Raw genomic sequence first — 16,935 nt, 5'->3', positions numbered from 1 at the left:
GTTCATTATACAAGAGGATATGTTCTTAGACAGGTCAGTGAGGTTCGAATCAGTCTCGAGGAGGACGAGGATATCGTCTGCATAAGTGTAAATTGTTTCAAGGGGGGATAGGTGGAGGAGTTTTAGGGAGGACATATAGATGTTGAAAAGGATAGGGGATAGTGGAGAGCCTTGCGGGACTCCACAATTCGGTTTCCAGGGGGAGGATGAGGTGCCATTCATGTTAACAATGTAAGAACGATGGTGGAGGAATTTAGAGAACCAACCTAGGACTGTGGAGTTGATACCTATCTCAGAGAATTGGTAAACAATAATATCATGGTGAACAACGTCGAAAGCAGCGGAAAGGTCAAATTGTAGGAGGACGGCAAACTTGTTTCGAGAGTGAAGTTGTTGAACCCTTGAAATCAGGGAAGACAGTAGGGATTCGGTGCTGAAGTTAGGACGAAAGCCATATTGATAGGGTAAAAGAATAGAGAATCTCTCCAAGTATGATGAGAGTTGGGAAGAAATGATGGACTCTAGCATCTTGGTTAGGAGAGGGATATTTGCAATTGGGCGATAGCTGGATGGTAAGGAAGGGTCAAGGTCAGATTTTTTCAGTAGTGGGGTCAAGGCGATATGACCCATTTCTGGGAAGAAATGGCTCGACTGAAGGGCAGAGTTTATGAGAATGGTGATAGAAGAAATAGCCTGAGCGGGAATGTTCTCGTATAGGTAGGAGGGGAATGGGTCCAAGGAGCAATTACAGGATTTCAGTTTGAGGCAGAGATTGAGGACCAGGGATTCAGATACGCGCTCAAAGGTGGTCCAGGATCTGTCAGCTGGGATAGGGTTGGAGACCATTAGGGTGGGAGTGGAATCGGTGGGCATTAGGGAGTTGTAAGAGACTGAAGGAGGGAAGGAGCATCTAATCTAATCTAATCTAAATCTTGGGTTTATATACCGCATCATCTCCGCAGATGGAGCTCGACACGGTTTACATGGTTAGGGAAGGAACGGAACTCCAGTGGAATTATATAAGTATGAGAGAAGAGAGGTTGGTGTGAGAGTGCCAGGAGCGGGACGGGGTTACGTTCTGGAGAAGAGCCAGGTCTTCAGATGCTTACGGAATGGTAGAAGGGGGCTCAAATTGCGGAGAGGGGAAGGGAGACTGTTCCAGAGCTGAGTGATTCTGAAAGGGAGGGAAGAGCCAAGTTTACCAACAAGGGAGATGCCTTTTAAGGAGGGGTAGGGTAGTTTTAATTTTTGAGTGGATCTAGTGGAGGTTGGATTTGAGGAATTCCAGGATAGAGGGATAAAAGGAGGAAGGATACCGTGGAGGATCTTGAAGGTTAGGCAGGCACATTTAAAGTAGACCCTGGAAATAACGGGAAGCCAGTGGAGTTTGGATAGGAGCGGTGTGACATGGTCAAATTTACTTTTTGAGAAGATAAGTTTGGCCGCGGTGTTCTGGATCAGTTGGAGTCTGTGAAGGCTTCTCTTTGTTAAGCTTAGGTAAATGGAATTGCAATAATCCAATCTGGAGAGGATAATGGATTGTACGAGGACGGCAAAGTGTCTTTGGTGGAAGCAGGATCTCACTTTCCTCAGCATGTGAAGGCTGCAAAAGCATTTTTTTATCAGGGAGTTGAGGTGGTCGTTGAAGGATAATGATGAATCTATGGTGATGCCCAGAACTTTGCATCTCAAGGAAGAAACCTACTTTAACTCACTTCATTTGAATTAGGCTTCTGAACTTCTAATTATGCATAATCCAATTGGCTCATTATGACATCTTGTTAGCTATTGTATTTTCTTTATCATTGTCTTCATGCATTGTTCTCAGAGAAAGACTTTTTGTTTATCCTGTATTTTAAATTTTACTTCATATTGCTGTATCCTATGTACTGTGACAGGTTCTAAGCTTGTCACACAGTGCGACAGCATCTCTTATTTGGTTTAACTGCTGACATCACCAGTTCTTTTAATGATTTTAATTCAAATTTGAGAAATAAGTTCTTGCAATACACACAGAGAAAACAAAATTATATCTTGTATGTACTCACTGGGTGCATCATTTGCACATGGGTTAACTTTACATATTAGGCATTTATTTGGGTTTCTTAGCACTCTGCATTGGTTTACACCTTATTGATTTAATTCTAAGTTACTATGCCCAACACTTCTGAGCATAGGGACCAATTCTAAGTTGGTAATACTGAGGTTCTCTTCATTTAGGGATTTAGATAAGTCTCATATAGATATCTAAGATTCTATCTCTCTTAGCATACTTGCTTTACACTTTAGTATTCTTTCTTTATATGCTTTCTTTACATTTTCTGATCTTTATACCTCAAAAGTATTAGAGTTTCATTGATACCTCTATAACTAAAAGAACAGATGCAAGTTTAGTCTCTGTTTTGCTCTATGGCTATTGTACTTGGACTAGAACAGACACTACCTATATACCTGCCCACTTGAATGGTAAGTTTCTTGTATGGTTTAGCTTGGCCAGCAACTTACATAAATTACTTGAATGGGTTTTAGATCTAGGCAGCTTCCTTTAAAGGCCTAGGTAGTATATTTTTCTGGCTTTTATGCAGTCAGTCCAGTTTAATTGGCATTAAGAGAATATACCCCTACAAGTATCTGTCTGGCATTCCTGGTAGCTGAGGATCCTGGAATGCATTTCACTTGAGTTCTTGTCCTGTACTCCTCTTATGATGGAATCCCCTAGCAGTAATACTTTCCTGGTTTGAGCTTTTTTATATGTGCTTTGAGGATGCTTTTCTTCACAAGTTATCTTCACTGATTCTAGTTCCTTCTCAGTTATTTTATCTTCAGCATCACACTGCTCTAATGGAGCATAGGGATTCTTTAGAGGCAACAATTATGAAGATGGATATTTCTGTGCCACATGCTGCAGTCTACCTGAGCCTACTGAGATCTACTTATTCTTGGTGTCACAACCCAGGGTCTCTGAGCGCAGCAGACTACCTGGGTTACAACAAAATACTGGCCTGGCATGTCCTCTTTAGCTTGGGGTACTCTTCAGGCCTAGTAACAGCTATGCTGTGGTTAAACCCCAGTATTTTGGGTAAGGATTTCCCTTTCCAGCAAAAAGAAGGAGACTTCCACCGAAGGTTTCAAGTTCTTAGAAAGATTTATTATTCTGGGCCACTGGCCAGACTTTGTGTTCGGGTTCAAAGCACCCTGTTTCTCACAGAACAATTCATCTGTTTCAAAAGTAACAAAAGCGAAGAATTTCAGCAATAAACAAAAATACAGCTTTTCCTCCAGCACTGGTCAACAGCCACGGTAAAGACACGGGATACAGAAAGGTATAGCATAGCAATACTTTCAAGCAGGTTCTTAAGGTAGCAATACTTACCGTATTTTTCACCCCATTTGACACACCTGACCATAAGACGCACCCTAGATTTAGAGGAGGAAAATATCTGTGGATCCCACAGTGGATCAAGTAAGAATTAATCAAATTACGAAGAAAGCCTTGGATTCGGGATACTTGACTAAAAAATAATTTAAATACCTCAATGTTCTATACCCTAAGGTACCAGTTTTGTATCTTCTTCCGAAGGTGCATAAGTCAGTGGTTAATCCTCCTGGACGACCCATCATTTCAAGTAAGGGGTCACTATTGGAAGCCTTCTCCACATATGTGGATAAATTACTTCAACCTTTTGTGAAAGTAAGTAATTCATACATTCAGGATACCACACATTTCATGAGAAAGCTAGCAGAAATAACCCCCCAAAAAGACTGTTTTATGGTTACAGTGGACGTGTGTTCTTTATACACAATTATCCCTCAAACTGAAGCATTACATGTGTTACAATATAATTTGGAAATGCGTTCAAGGCCGCACTTAGTTCCCACTGAATTTATTTTGGAACTGGCAGAAATTATGATGACTGAGAGCTTCTTTTTGTTTGAAGTGAGGAATAGTGGCTCGTGGCCAGTAGGGGGCGATGTCTTTGGGACGGTAATGGAATGGACGTCGGGACATGATAGTGCAGTATTTTGTGGAGTTTTTCTACAAAAATGCCTGCTTTTCGTATGATTCTGGGTAACTCTAGTTAGATACAAACATATGTGTTAGTTAAGGCCACGCCCAATAGAAGCGTATGAAAAGTTGATGAATAAAAATCTGAATATGGATGTAGCCAAGGCCAGATTAATATTAAGGAAAAGCATAATAATATTATTTTTATGTACTTTGCTATTAGGCTAGATCATAGAGGAAATCAGGATATACATGAACTCCATCTTGAGGTAGTGACTTCATTTTTGTTCTCTGTTTTTCTGTGTCTTCTGCTTGGCTTAACTCCATTTTGTGTTCAGCCTATGTCCCTAGTCTTTGTTCAGGTTTTTCCCGCTTTTAGCCTCATGGTTCTAATTGATATCAGATGTGCCTTAGGCTGGTTAGGAAGAGCATAATAGATTACGTATCCCAACTTGAGATATAACATGCATTAAATATGAATGAAATACATGGTATGGATGTATGTTAATCTATGAATGGGGCCCTAAACGAGTGCTGGATGGATGAAAGATATGTGAAAAAATGTACTTAATTTCCAATCTTTTATATATTTTAAATCTAAATCCTAAGGTAACATCTGGAAATAATTAGAGTCAGAAACTGCTGTACCAGTTTCCAGCATAGGAAGGGGGGCACATGAAGCCCACACTTAGGACTGTGTAGGTGTAACATGAAGCTGTCAGGTTTCAGGGAGAGGGGGAAACAGCCCCGCCTTCTCCTTTACTGTGCTGACAGGGAGAACCGAGAATTTCTCAGCACTTTGTAACAAATGCAGGTTCTCTTAATATACTTTTATTAAAAGGACAAAAAGAATATTGGATATGTAATAAAATGTTTATGTATATTCAGAAATGAATGTAAACAAAAAATTATGATTTCTGGAACTTTTATTCCATGTTAAAAAGAAGGTGTTTGTCTAAATTTAAGGACAACCTCTGTTAGTGGATTGGCTGATGGCCAATGATGTCAAACTGGACTGAAGGTATATATTGGGGAGCTTCGAAGTATCGGGTTGAGATCGTTATCAGAAGGCCAGCATTTTGGCAACTATAAAGACCTCCCGCTAACGCAACTAACCTTTTGAGTTCCATGATGGAAAAATCAAAGCAATAAATAATTATTTTGATAAACCTTGCGTTATGCGTCATTTCCATGTTTTGTTATTTTGCACACCTTGAGCAGCTTAATTGGCAACTGCAGCTTTATGAGTGCGCTGGCGTCCCCGTACCCATGCTCAGAAGACAATATGCTTCGTCAAAAGTCTGGGGTAGCCATGGGCATTACCATGGCACCTTCAGTGGTGAATTTATTCATGATTGCTTTCGAAAACCAGTAGGTTTACACATCCAGGTATTTTTCCAAAATGTCAACATGGTACAGGTATATTGATGATATTTTCTTTGTATGGGACGATACAGAAGAGGAACTTATTAGCTTCTTCAGGTATATAAACACATGTCGCCAGAATGTTAAATTTACCCATTTATTTATTTAGATTTATATCCCGTTCTCCCAGTAGCTCAAACGGTCTACAAGTAAACATACACAGTAGAAGTAATTAGGCAAATAAGATGTACAATAGGTTTAGGTGCTTGGACATACAAGATTGTGCAGTATTTATCAGGGTACAAACAATTTTTCAGAGTACAGACAATTTATCAGAGTACAGACTAAGAGAGGACTATACTGAAATTTAGGAGAAGTTAAATAGGGGAGAGAAGAGAGAGGTGGGGTTTAAGGGGGGGTGTAGACTGAGGGAGATCTTTAGTTGAAGAGGAGGGTCTTTACCATTTTACGGAATGTCAATAAAGAGTTCTGTTGCCTGAGTTGGGGGGGGAGTTTATTCCAGAGATGTGGGATGAAGTGGCTGTAGGATCGTTTGCGGGCAGTTTCTGAGAGGAGGGACCTTCCAGGGGGAATGCATAGGCGTATTTCCGATTTTGAGCGGAGGGTGCAAGTGGGGGTGTAGATGGGAAGCTTAGATTTTATGTAGGAGGGGGTGGTGGCATAAATTCTCTTGTGGGCTACTGCTAGGGCCTTGAAAGCACAGCGCTGGCTAATTGGGAGCCAGTGTTCAGCGCGGAGTGCTGGGGAGACGGGATCATGGTAGTTGAGGTTGTGTAGGAGGCGGATAGCTGCATTTTGGACACGTTGGAGGCATTTGAGATTATTTTTGGTTAGTCCATTAAATAGGGAGTTACAGTAATCCATTCTGGAGAGGACATATGCGTAGAGGAGTTGGGCGAGGTCATGTGTGGAGATGTAGGGTTTGATCCTTTTCAGTTGGCGGAGGTAGTAGAAGGAGGTGGAGATTACTTGGGATATGTGGGCAGATAGGGATAGGTGTCCATCTAAGGTTACTCCTAGGCTGCGTACCTGATCTGTTGCCGATAGTAGAGTGGAGTCCCATGCTAGGGTAGGACGTGTGAATTTGGTGCTTTTTTTCCTGATCCATAAGAGTTCTGTTTTAGTGGCGTTTAGTTGAAGTTTGTTGTTTGACATCCAAGTTTTCATATCAGAGAGGCAATGTTGGAGGTTAGTAATTTGGGACGATCGGTTCTCGCCTAGTGGGAGGAGCAGCTGGATGTCATCTGCATAAGAGTGGATTTTAATGCTATATTTCTGCGCTATATCAATGACAGGCCTGATGTAGAGGTTGAATAGGAGGGGGGATAGAAGGGCGCCTTGAGGAACACCATATTTGATAGGCTTGGGGCGAGATTTGTGTGTTCCTAGTAGGAGTCTGGGTCCTTTGATGGAGGAAGGAGGTGATCCATTGGAGGGCTGTGTCCTTGATTCCGAGGTCATAGAGTCTGGATGTGAGGAGGTGGTGGTCGACTGTGTCAAAGGCAGCGCTGAGGTCAAGTAGGACTAGTAGGGCATCACTGCCTTTGTCGAGTATTGCCCAGCTGTCATCAATGATGTCAAGGAGTACTGACTCTGTGCTGTGGCCTTTTCGGAAGCCGGACTGGACAGGGGATAGAGCAGCTTGTTCTTCAATGAAGGGGTGAAGTCGGTGGAGCACAATTCGTTCAAGGAGTTTGGAGACAAATGAGAGGTTGGAGATTGGGCGATAGTTGCCGGGTTTGTTAGGATCAAGGGTGGGTTTTTTGAGAGTGGGCTTGATAATAGCTGACTTCCAGCTGAGGGGCACAGTCCCAGTGGTTAGAGAGGTGTTAATGATGGGGAGGATGGATTCTGCCATGGCGTCTTCTGTGGACAGTAGGAGGCTGGATGGGCAGGGATCGAGGATGGTGTTGGAGGGTTTGAGTTCTCTCAGGGTTTCGAGAACCTCGGCATGAGTGGCCATATGAAATTGGGAGAGAGCGGCGGAGGGTGGGGTATTTGGAATCGGTTGGGGCTGAATAGGAGTGGGTTTGGTGTTGGTGTCAAGATTATCTCGGATGGTTTGTACTTTGGACTGGAAGAAGTCCGAGAGAGTCTCGCTATCAAGTTCTGTTTGGTTGTTGTGACTTTTTCTTTGGGCGCTGGTGAAGAGTTGGTTTGTGAGGGTGAACAATTGTTTGGATCTAGAAGGGGCTAGTTGTAGGAGGCGAGAGTAGTAGGTCTTTTTTGCTTCTAGGATGGCAGCTTTGTAGGTGATGGATATGTTATTCCAGTGGGCTTTGGTTTCCGAGTTCGGGTGTTTGACCCAGATCCTTTCTGCTTTCCTCAGCGATCGTTTTATGGATCGGAGGTCACTGGTGTACCAGGGAGCAGGTGCTTTGTTGGTGATTATTTGGGTTGTTTTTGTCTTGGCGAGGCTATTATAGAGGGATTGGATGTTGGAGTGCCATGCGGAGGCTGCCTGGTCAATGGAGTGGGGATGTTGGGTGCAGGTATCATTTAGGGTGCGAATGCCCGCGGCCATGGCTGGAGGGCTGACTGAGTTAGGGAGTTGACGTAGGGTGGGAGGGGTAGGGTCTTTACGCGGGGCTAGGGTAGTTTCGAGTGGGAGTTCGAATTCAATGAGGTGGTGGTCTGACCATGGGACTGGTGTGGTGGTATAAGTTGTTTGTTGGGGCTCTGCAGTTGGATCACTGAGGGTGAAGAGCAGGTCTAGGATGTTGCCTGCTGAGTGCGTGGGGGTGGTTATAGCCTGATGAAATCCCAGGTCGGTGAGGGAGGAGAGGAAGTTGTCAATTTGTCCTGAGGTGTTGGGGTAGTCTGGGAAATTGAAATCTCCCAGGATGGTCACGTGTTTGTGTGAGATGGATAGTTCAGTGATGAATTCGAGGAGGGTCTCTAGGGTATCTGCTGGGGAGCTAGGGGTTCTGTAGAGGAGTATGAGGGCAATTTTGTGTTTGTGGCCTATGGTGAACGCAAGTGCTTCTAGGGAGGGAATATTGATGGAGTTTATCAGTTTAGGTGTGGCGGAGGTCTTGACAATGGTAGTCACTCCACCTCCTTTCCCAGAGGTGCGTGAACAGGCTAGGGCCTGGTAGCCTGGAGGACATAGTTCGCCTAGTGTTATCCCATCATTGTCTTGGAGCCAGGTTTCAGTGATCATGAGGGCGTCCCAAGTCTTGTCACAGATGAGGTCGTGTAGGAGGAAGGATTTGTTGTTAACTGATCTTGCATTGATGAGTGCCAGTTTGAGTATATTGCTGGAGGGGGCTTGTTGGGAGGGAAGAATGGGGATGAGGTTGGCAGGGTTTCTGGTACGGCATTTTTTAGGTCGTGAAGAGAGATCACCATATCTGCCTTGGCCTGTAATTATGGGAATGGTGAAGTATAGTGTTGTAAGGAGTGTAGGGGAAGTGGTGGAAGTGGGGGTGGCTGGGAGGGTGGTTTGAAAAGTGGTGGGAGGGGGGGTGGGGAAGGTGGTGGCTTGAAGAGTTGGGGGCATGGCAGGAAGGGGGATTGGGTGTTGGGTCGGATGGAATTCAGGAGAGTCTCCCTATCAAGTGCTGGCTAAGTCCTACTGTTGTAGCTAAGCCCATATATACCCATACCTATAACAAAACCATGATATCATTTCTTGATGTAACAGTGATCTGGCATGAAGACGTTTTTTAAACCAAAGTTTTTCTGAAAGAAACAGATAAGAATTCTGTGCTCCATTTCTCCATTTTCCACCTTACAAGTTTAAAAAGAAGTCTGCCCTACTCCCAGTTTCTCCATTCAAGAAGAATATGTTCTTCTGTTACAGAATTTAAAGATCAATTTAGGGTTATGAAAGAGAGATTTATTAAAAGAGAATATCCTAATAAAGTGGTCAATATAGTCTTTAAGAGATATACAATAATAGAGATCTGTTATAATGCCAAAACAAGACAGTATAAGATGTGAAGATAAAAAGCAAGAGAATGTTTCTTGTGTTCTCACATATGCTAAAAATAAAAATTTTAAGGAAGCACTGGAAGATGCTAAACATCGCAGGAAGATTCAAAGATCTGGACTTAGGTATTGCGTACCGCAGATCAAAAAATCTTAAGGAAATTCTGTGTCCAGTTATATCTCCATATGTAGCTAAAAATAATGTAGGCATTGAATTAGGACATACATGCTGTGGTTCCTGTCAGTGTAAGATCATGGATTGTACGCGTGTGTTCATCAACCCAAAGGACAGAAAGTACACAGGTTGAATTGCTTTTCCAACTGTAAAACTTCGGGGGTCATTTATATTCTTAGATGCCCATGCAACCTCATTTATGTAGGGCAGACTTCGAGATCATTTAACATTAGATTAAATGAACATAAGAGCAATATCACAAGGGGGAATGTTACAGCACCCCTGGTCAAACACTGTCAGGAATACAAACATGACTTTATCTCTCTTAAAGCACTGGTTATTGATGTAATACAGAAAGGGAGGAGGGGAGAAGATTTAAAAAAAAAAAAAAAAAAAAAAAAAAACTTTAGCCCAGAGAGAACAATGATGGATTTTTAAATTAAATTCAGTTCATCCCAATGGGCTTAATAAAAACCTGGAGTGGCAACACTTTTATTAATTCAACACTGAAATTTATCTTTGAACAAGTGATGGCACTATCCAGGTTATGTGTAGATAGTTGCTAGATACTTGGCGTGACTAGATAATTTAGCCCTACCTCTTTAAAAGCAAATGAGTTTTTTGCATGTACTGACGTTCAGTTTAAATAGAGGGCGTGATGCCATGCTTGCCTGTTTGCTCGGGGCTAACGCGGCTATGGAGATTAGAATAAGGTAAAGTTGAAAAGTTTGTGCTTGTAACAGTGCTGTATGTAGTTTATTTTGATTTTTTTGAGTTTTTAACCTACAGCTCTCGTTTTAGCATTGCTCAAGTCACTTCCCTGATGCAGCGGGCATTATAGTTCTGCCCCGCGAAACAAAGGCCTTGTTGGATATTGGTTACAAGCAACGGCGCTGGTTTTGCAATGAGCAATTTGAGCAAAGTACTCCACAGAGTATATGAAGAATTAGTTAAAATGAACTGAATATGAACTTTAGTGTACTTCAGTTGAAGAAATGATATACTGAAGCAACTATAGTATTTACAGCATATGAGCACTTTCTTCTACGCACTTTTAGTCCTTTAGACCTTGATGAAATTGAAGGAAGTGTAGGATACGATAGATAAAGCAAGAAAGGAAATGATATGGTATACATAAATGAAATGAAATGAAACGCAAGATGGCTTTGAGTTTCAAAAAAATGGCATGCTGATTCTTTAGAGCAGGGGTGTCCAACCTTTTAGCTTCCCTGGGCCGCATTGGCGGAAAAAAATGTTTCTGGGGCCGCGCAAATGCTGCAGCAAGACAGAGGAAGGAGCCAGCCAGTCAGTAAACACCCAGGGGAAGCAGAGGAAAACACTGCATCCTCCTCAACCGGGGCCGCACAAAATACTTCACGGGGCCACATGCAGCCCTCGGGCCGCAGGTTGGACATCCCTGCTTTAGAGTATATGTGAACCTCATACCAAAAAAAGTGAGAATTTCTACATATTGACCACACTAGTATTAATGAATGAAGCTTTTTAAATTAAATAACAAGTTTTTAATTAAATTAAACTATTTAAATAGTGGTAACAACGTCAAAAAGTTAATAAGCTACTTAATTAATAAAATAAAAAAATTGGTAGGGAGGTGGGGAATAAGCCGGTGATGTCATAAGGAGGCAAGAGATTAATTCATTTTTCTCTTGAAGAAGTCCCAGTATGGGAAGATGCACTCCTAAATCTGAGGCTTGTCCCCGTAGTATTTAAAGTATTTAAAATATTTAAAAGATCTAAATTACTACATTAAGTGTTATGATTTAATAAGTAAATTTAGAATCGGTGTCCTCTTTTGATTTTTTGTGAATGGTTTTCACTATTTGTTTATTTTGCTCAACATACAAATACTTGTTTCACACTGCCAGTTAAGCCCTCGGAATATCTCAGTGAGTAGTTGAACTTGTTTCCATTGGCTAACATTCAATAATGAAAACTCATCAATAGGCTGCTTACCTCGTAGTTCTGAGCCAGGTACATCCCAACCACATTGCCAAACGCAAAGCCTATCTACAAAGAAAAGAAAAAAATATGAAAATAGAAAATGAGTGACAGTAAATTTCATTATTTGTATTTCCAGTGCAAAATGAACAGGAGACTTGACAAGTGGGTTTCTTACCTTCACCCGCGAATATTGCAGCAGCATCAACATTTTTCAACTCTGCTGCTTTGTGTCACTGAGCAGTTCCTCAACTCTTCAGTTTTTCCTTTTGCAAGCAAGATGAAAAGGTGTCTTCATCTGCTCTGCATTTGATTTTTATCCAACTTTTGAGGCTTCCTGATGCTACAGAGGTTCCCAGAAGTTCTGGGACAGCTTATACAGCCTCAGGGTTCAGAGGGCTGTGGCTGGTGTGGGGGCAACACTTTTACAGGAAATCTTCTGTGCTGGTCTGCACTACTAAATCAGTAAAAATGAAATTGTTCAATCGATTTGTAACCTATGAACTTTAATGTTCTAACTTCTATTCTGTATGCATATATTTAATGACTTTATATTGTGACTATTTCTCTGAATGTCCAGCACTTGTTGTAAACCGCCTTGAACTATTATGGCTTTGGTGGTATATAAGAATAAAAATTATTATTATTATATTAACTTAAGGCAGTTTGGGAAGAGTTCCCCTGAAGTGCAGCTCACCCTGTTTTATCAGGCACTTGAGCTCAGGCTAAATGGCCCCATGTTGATCCAGAGGGCTGCAGCAAGTCACACACACACACACTTGAAGACGCATAATAGCTAGTGGGGTCGAGCTTGTCTGAGGCAGAAATCAATCATCCAGTTGCAGTGGGAGCTAGCACAGGCACAGCAGCTTTCAGTTACATAGTAACATAGTAGATGACGGCAGATAAAGACCCGAATGGTCCATCCAGTCTGCCCAACCTGATTCAATTTAAATTTTTTTATTTTTATTTTTTTTATTTTTCTTCTTAGCTATTTCTGGGCAAGAATCCAAAGCTTTACCCAGTACTGTGCTTGGGTTCCAACTGCCAAAATCTCTATTAAGACTTACTCCAGCCCATCTACACCCTCCCAGCCATTGAAGCCCTCTCCTGCCCATCCTCCACCAAACGGCCATACACAGACACAGACCGTGCAAGTCTGCCCAGTAACTGGCCTAGTTCAATATTTAATATTATTTTCTGATTCTAAATCTTCTGTGTTCATCCCACGCTTCTTTGAACTCAGTCACAGTTTTACTCTCCACCACCTCTCTCGGGAGCGCATTCCAGGCATCCACTACCCTCTCCGTAAAGTAGAATTTCCTAACATTGCCCCTGAATCTACCACCCCTCAACCTCAAATTATGTCCTCTGGTTTTACCATTTTCCTTTCTCTGGAAAAGATTTTGTTCTACGTTAATACCCTTCAAGTATTTGAACGTCTGAATCATCGCTTTCCAGCTATTTCCACAAATGCTCAGTCTAAGTTCTGTGAGTACAGTGTATTACTGACTATGGGAGACATTGGGGGGAGGGAGGGGTAAGAAAATCAATTTTTTAAGGATTTCTGGGGCTTCCTTTAGGGTCCCCCTACCTCCAGAAACCATTCCACTTCCCTGAATTTTTAGAACTTTTATACAGCTCTCCTGGGCCATCTCTTGGCGCCAAAACTGCCATGGTGGTAATCTTGGATTTCCTGATTTTATTTTAAAATTCTCTATCTGCCTCAAAATACCTCGATTTTGCTAATTGATTTTTATGGACTCCCTGGGCCTTTCTAGCCCTGTATTATGCCAGCTTTGTGCTGGATAATCAACTGAAGAGCAATCATATGCCATGGAGCACAAGAGGAAGGGGCGGGAGAACTGGGCTTAGCCCCTCTGGTCCCTCCAGGGTCTTAGTCACAGGAAGCTCATTTGTTAGGGCATAAATCCCTTCTAGAGCGCTCTTCTAGAGCGCCCTTGAATGGCATTTTGGTGTCGGCAGCAAAACACATGTGGAAATGCCTCTGAACCTATGAATACACAAGAAGTTCCTGATGGGAATCATAGTATTAAGCAGGACCTGAGATATATAGATAATAAAACATGAATCTGTATGATATAGAAATGCTTTAAAGTTACATTAAAAAGAATATTGCTTGGTTAGCATTACTGGCAAGTTGTTACTTGGTTTTAAATAGATGCTTTGTCCCAGCTGCTACTTGGGTAATCCTGTAAGATTGGATATTAGAAGGGTCCTAGAACAAGGAACAAACAAAATAACATATAGGAAATCTCCACTAAAATACTACTGGAAAATATTGCCCCAATAAAACAAATCATAACACATAATAATGCCAAAGGAAACCCATGGTACACAGCTGAATTAAAACTCCTTAAAAGACAACTTATAGCCAGATAGAGAAAATGGAAGCATGAAAAATCCTTATACTCACTACAAATATATAAAGGAAGAGCCAATTACTATAAATCATAAATAATCTCTGCCAAAAAGAAATATTACTCCAAACAGACCTCTACTTTATACGCAATTCTTCAATCTCTTACTTCAAATGACAAACAACATTGTGCTACCAGGGACAGCCCTCAAGCCCAAGAACTAGTCCAATACTTCAACGATAAAATAAAAAGTTCTGTTTGTAGTTTTTCTAACACGTCTAATACATCTTCTGAACCCTCCTACGACATTCACCATTTACCACTGAGTAACTATCCACATTTACTACTTGATATAAAAAAACAAATGCAAAACATCTAAAATACTATTTTACTATCTTTGGACCCTTCATCCCAAGTATGTTAAACAGTTTGGAGAGCGGTACTCTACCAGATACATGGAAATCAGTAACAATCTACCCAAAAATCAAAGATTACAAATCCCCAAAATCAGATTGCTCAAATTACCATCCTATATTCAATCTTCCATTTTTGGCAAAACTTACTGAGAAAATAATATTTCACCAGTTATACGAATTTAATGAAAAAACAAACATACTTCATCCAAATCAAACAGGATTTAGGAAAAATCACTCCACAGAACACACTACAATTAGTCTCACTACTTCCATTCTTAATTATCTAGACTAGGCGTGCACACTTTTTTGGCTTATGAGCTATTTTTAAAATGACCAATTCAAAACGATCTACCAACAATAAAAATTTTTTTATATAAACTTTATTAATTTTAAAAACAATCATAGTGCATTAGCAAATAAACATGCATATAATAATACAATAAAAGCACTTTGCACTAACAAATATGTCTAACCAAACATTTTAACCCTCCCACCCCTATAATTAATAAACATTAATACTTTAAGATTATCAATAATTTATCTCATTTAAAATAACCTTGTAAATCCCCACCCTACCCACCCTGGATGTGTTTAATAAAATGATTTCAAATATGTTTATTGATTTTCAAAAAAAGAAACAAGCTACATAGAGAAGCAAGAAGATAAACAATGAAATCAAATAACAAATGTCAAGATGGTAAAACAATACAGGATCATACAAAAGTACCATAAAACAAGCATACGAAATATGTCATGTGAAATCTTATAGAGGGTACTAAGAGGTCCCAATGATGAACATACAGAATCCTGGAGAGGGAGAAAGAAAAGAGAAAGAGAGAGGTAATAATGAGATCAGTAGACAATGAAAGGAGTAAGAGCAGGAAAAGGAAAAAGAAAAAGGCAGGGCGGGCATCCATATCCATGGTAAGTCGAAAAGCAAATACAAGACGAAGAAAAATTCTAACAGATCGTCAGGAAATGTCAACGATTATGGAGAGAAATGCTGTATAGGTTCCCATATTCGAGAAACAGTCAGAACTCTATTGGAGAATTCTGCGCTTTGGTCTCATACAAGTGAATCATAAGAACAGTGTTCCACCAAAAAACTACATTTAGTAAATCTGCAGATTTCCAATTGTGGAGAATCGTTAGGGCAATCAGTATATTAAGAAGAGTTTGTTGACTAGGAGTGAGGGGGTCCATCACAGCCAAGGCTCTGAAAAGAAGAATATCAAAGGAAAACTCAGATGTAATAGGTAAGATACGCTGAATGAGGCGCCAGATCTTAGACCAGAACGAAGTGAGAATAGGGCAAGCAAAGATCATATGGTAAAGATCGTCCAATTCCGTAGAACAATGCCAACAAAGGTTAGAATCCCTGAGACCAGTTCGAAACATCTTGTTAGGAGTCCAGAAGACTTGGTAGGCTAAGAAGTAGAGAGATTGAGATAGACTAGAAGCCGTAGGATGAATAATTTTACTAAAGTAGTGATCCCAGTCGCTGTCGGAGCCACGCCAAGTGGTGTAGGCCGCCCAAACATCAGTGGTTCTTTTGGATCTTGGGTAAAGGTGTGATCTAAGTTCCTTATAGAAGAGAGACGTTGTGTGACCAGAGAAAAGTCCCAAGCGAGAAAAGGAAAGCAGACGTCTGAGAAAAAGTGAAAATAGGAGAACATTTCCTTCAGACAATGAGAAAGCTGAAGCCAGTGAAAACATTCTGAAGGGGGGAGAGCTAATTTATCTATAATCTGCGAAAAGGACAGGAGAGTATCCTTGTCCATAACTTGGTCCAATGTCCAGACTCCTTTGTCAATCCAGGAGCACCATTGAATAAAGTGATTATCAATGCAGAATAAGGAGTTGTACCATATAGGAGCAGATATTGTGTGTCTTCTGTTCGTCTGAGAAATGTCATCGAAATGTTGAATCGCTTGAAGAGTCGCACAAACAGTAACAGATTTGCAAGGTAGGGAAGAAGGAGAGATATATGGTAAGCAAGATAAGGGAATAGGGCTTGTTAGATGTTGTTCAATGTGTAACCAAGCAGCATGGTTCATGTTTGGAGCTATAACCTGGGTCCAGATAGAGCTATATCTAAGCAACGCTGCTACGTGATAAAGGAAAAAAATCAGGGAATCCCATACCCCCGTCCTCCTTAGATGATTTAAGAATTTTCATAGATATACGAGGAGGTTTTTTGCACCAGAGATATTCCGAAAGTTTGCTCTCCTTAGATTTATAAAAGACCTTCAGGGCTAGTTTAGGCAGCATGGAAAGGTAATAGTTGATGATCAGGGAGAGAGTCATTTTGATAGCTTCCAGACGCCCCCACCACGACAGTGAGAGGGGGGACCATCTTTTTAAAGAGCGTCCACTTTGGTGGTTATGGCAGATAGATTAATGGACATTATAGTATCAGTATCCTGATGAAAGAGTTCCAAGATATTTCAAGGAGGAGCTGGCCCAACGAAAGGAGACGGCACCACAATCAGATAAGGAGGTGGCATCGTTAAGAGGCATAATTTCAGATTTGTCCCAATTTATATGGTAGCCTGAGCACAAGGAGAAATCAGAGACCAATTGGAGTAAGACAGGAACAGAAGAGGCAGGTTTGGAGAGGAACACAAGTAAGTCATCAGCATAGGCCAGAGTTTTAACCTGTAGAGAACCCACCGGAAT

The 16,935-nt window shown here is 41.1% G+C and overlaps 1 protein-coding gene across 1 annotated transcript in view; it reads right to left on the bottom strand.

The window, feature by feature from the left end:
• STMP1 (short transmembrane mitochondrial protein 1) overlaps window positions 1-16,935 on the bottom strand; it is an 86,163-nt gene that overhangs the window by 14,207 nt on the left and 55,021 nt on the right. Inside the window, exon 3 of the mRNA XM_033957817.1 lies at window positions 11,475-11,528. Within this exon, the coding sequence (XP_033813708.1) occupies window positions 11,475-11,528 (54 nt within the window). The remainder of the gene's footprint in view (window positions 1-11,474; window positions 11,529-16,935) is intronic.

The sequence above is a fragment of the Geotrypetes seraphini genome, chromosome 9 (assembly GCF_902459505.1).
Source record: "Geotrypetes seraphini chromosome 9, aGeoSer1.1, whole genome shotgun sequence".
Lineage (NCBI taxonomy): Eukaryota > Metazoa > Chordata > Amphibia > Gymnophiona > Dermophiidae > Geotrypetes > Geotrypetes seraphini.
The sequence above is the reverse complement of the archived record's forward strand: the minus strand, read 5'-3'. Positions and strand labels throughout refer to the sequence as shown.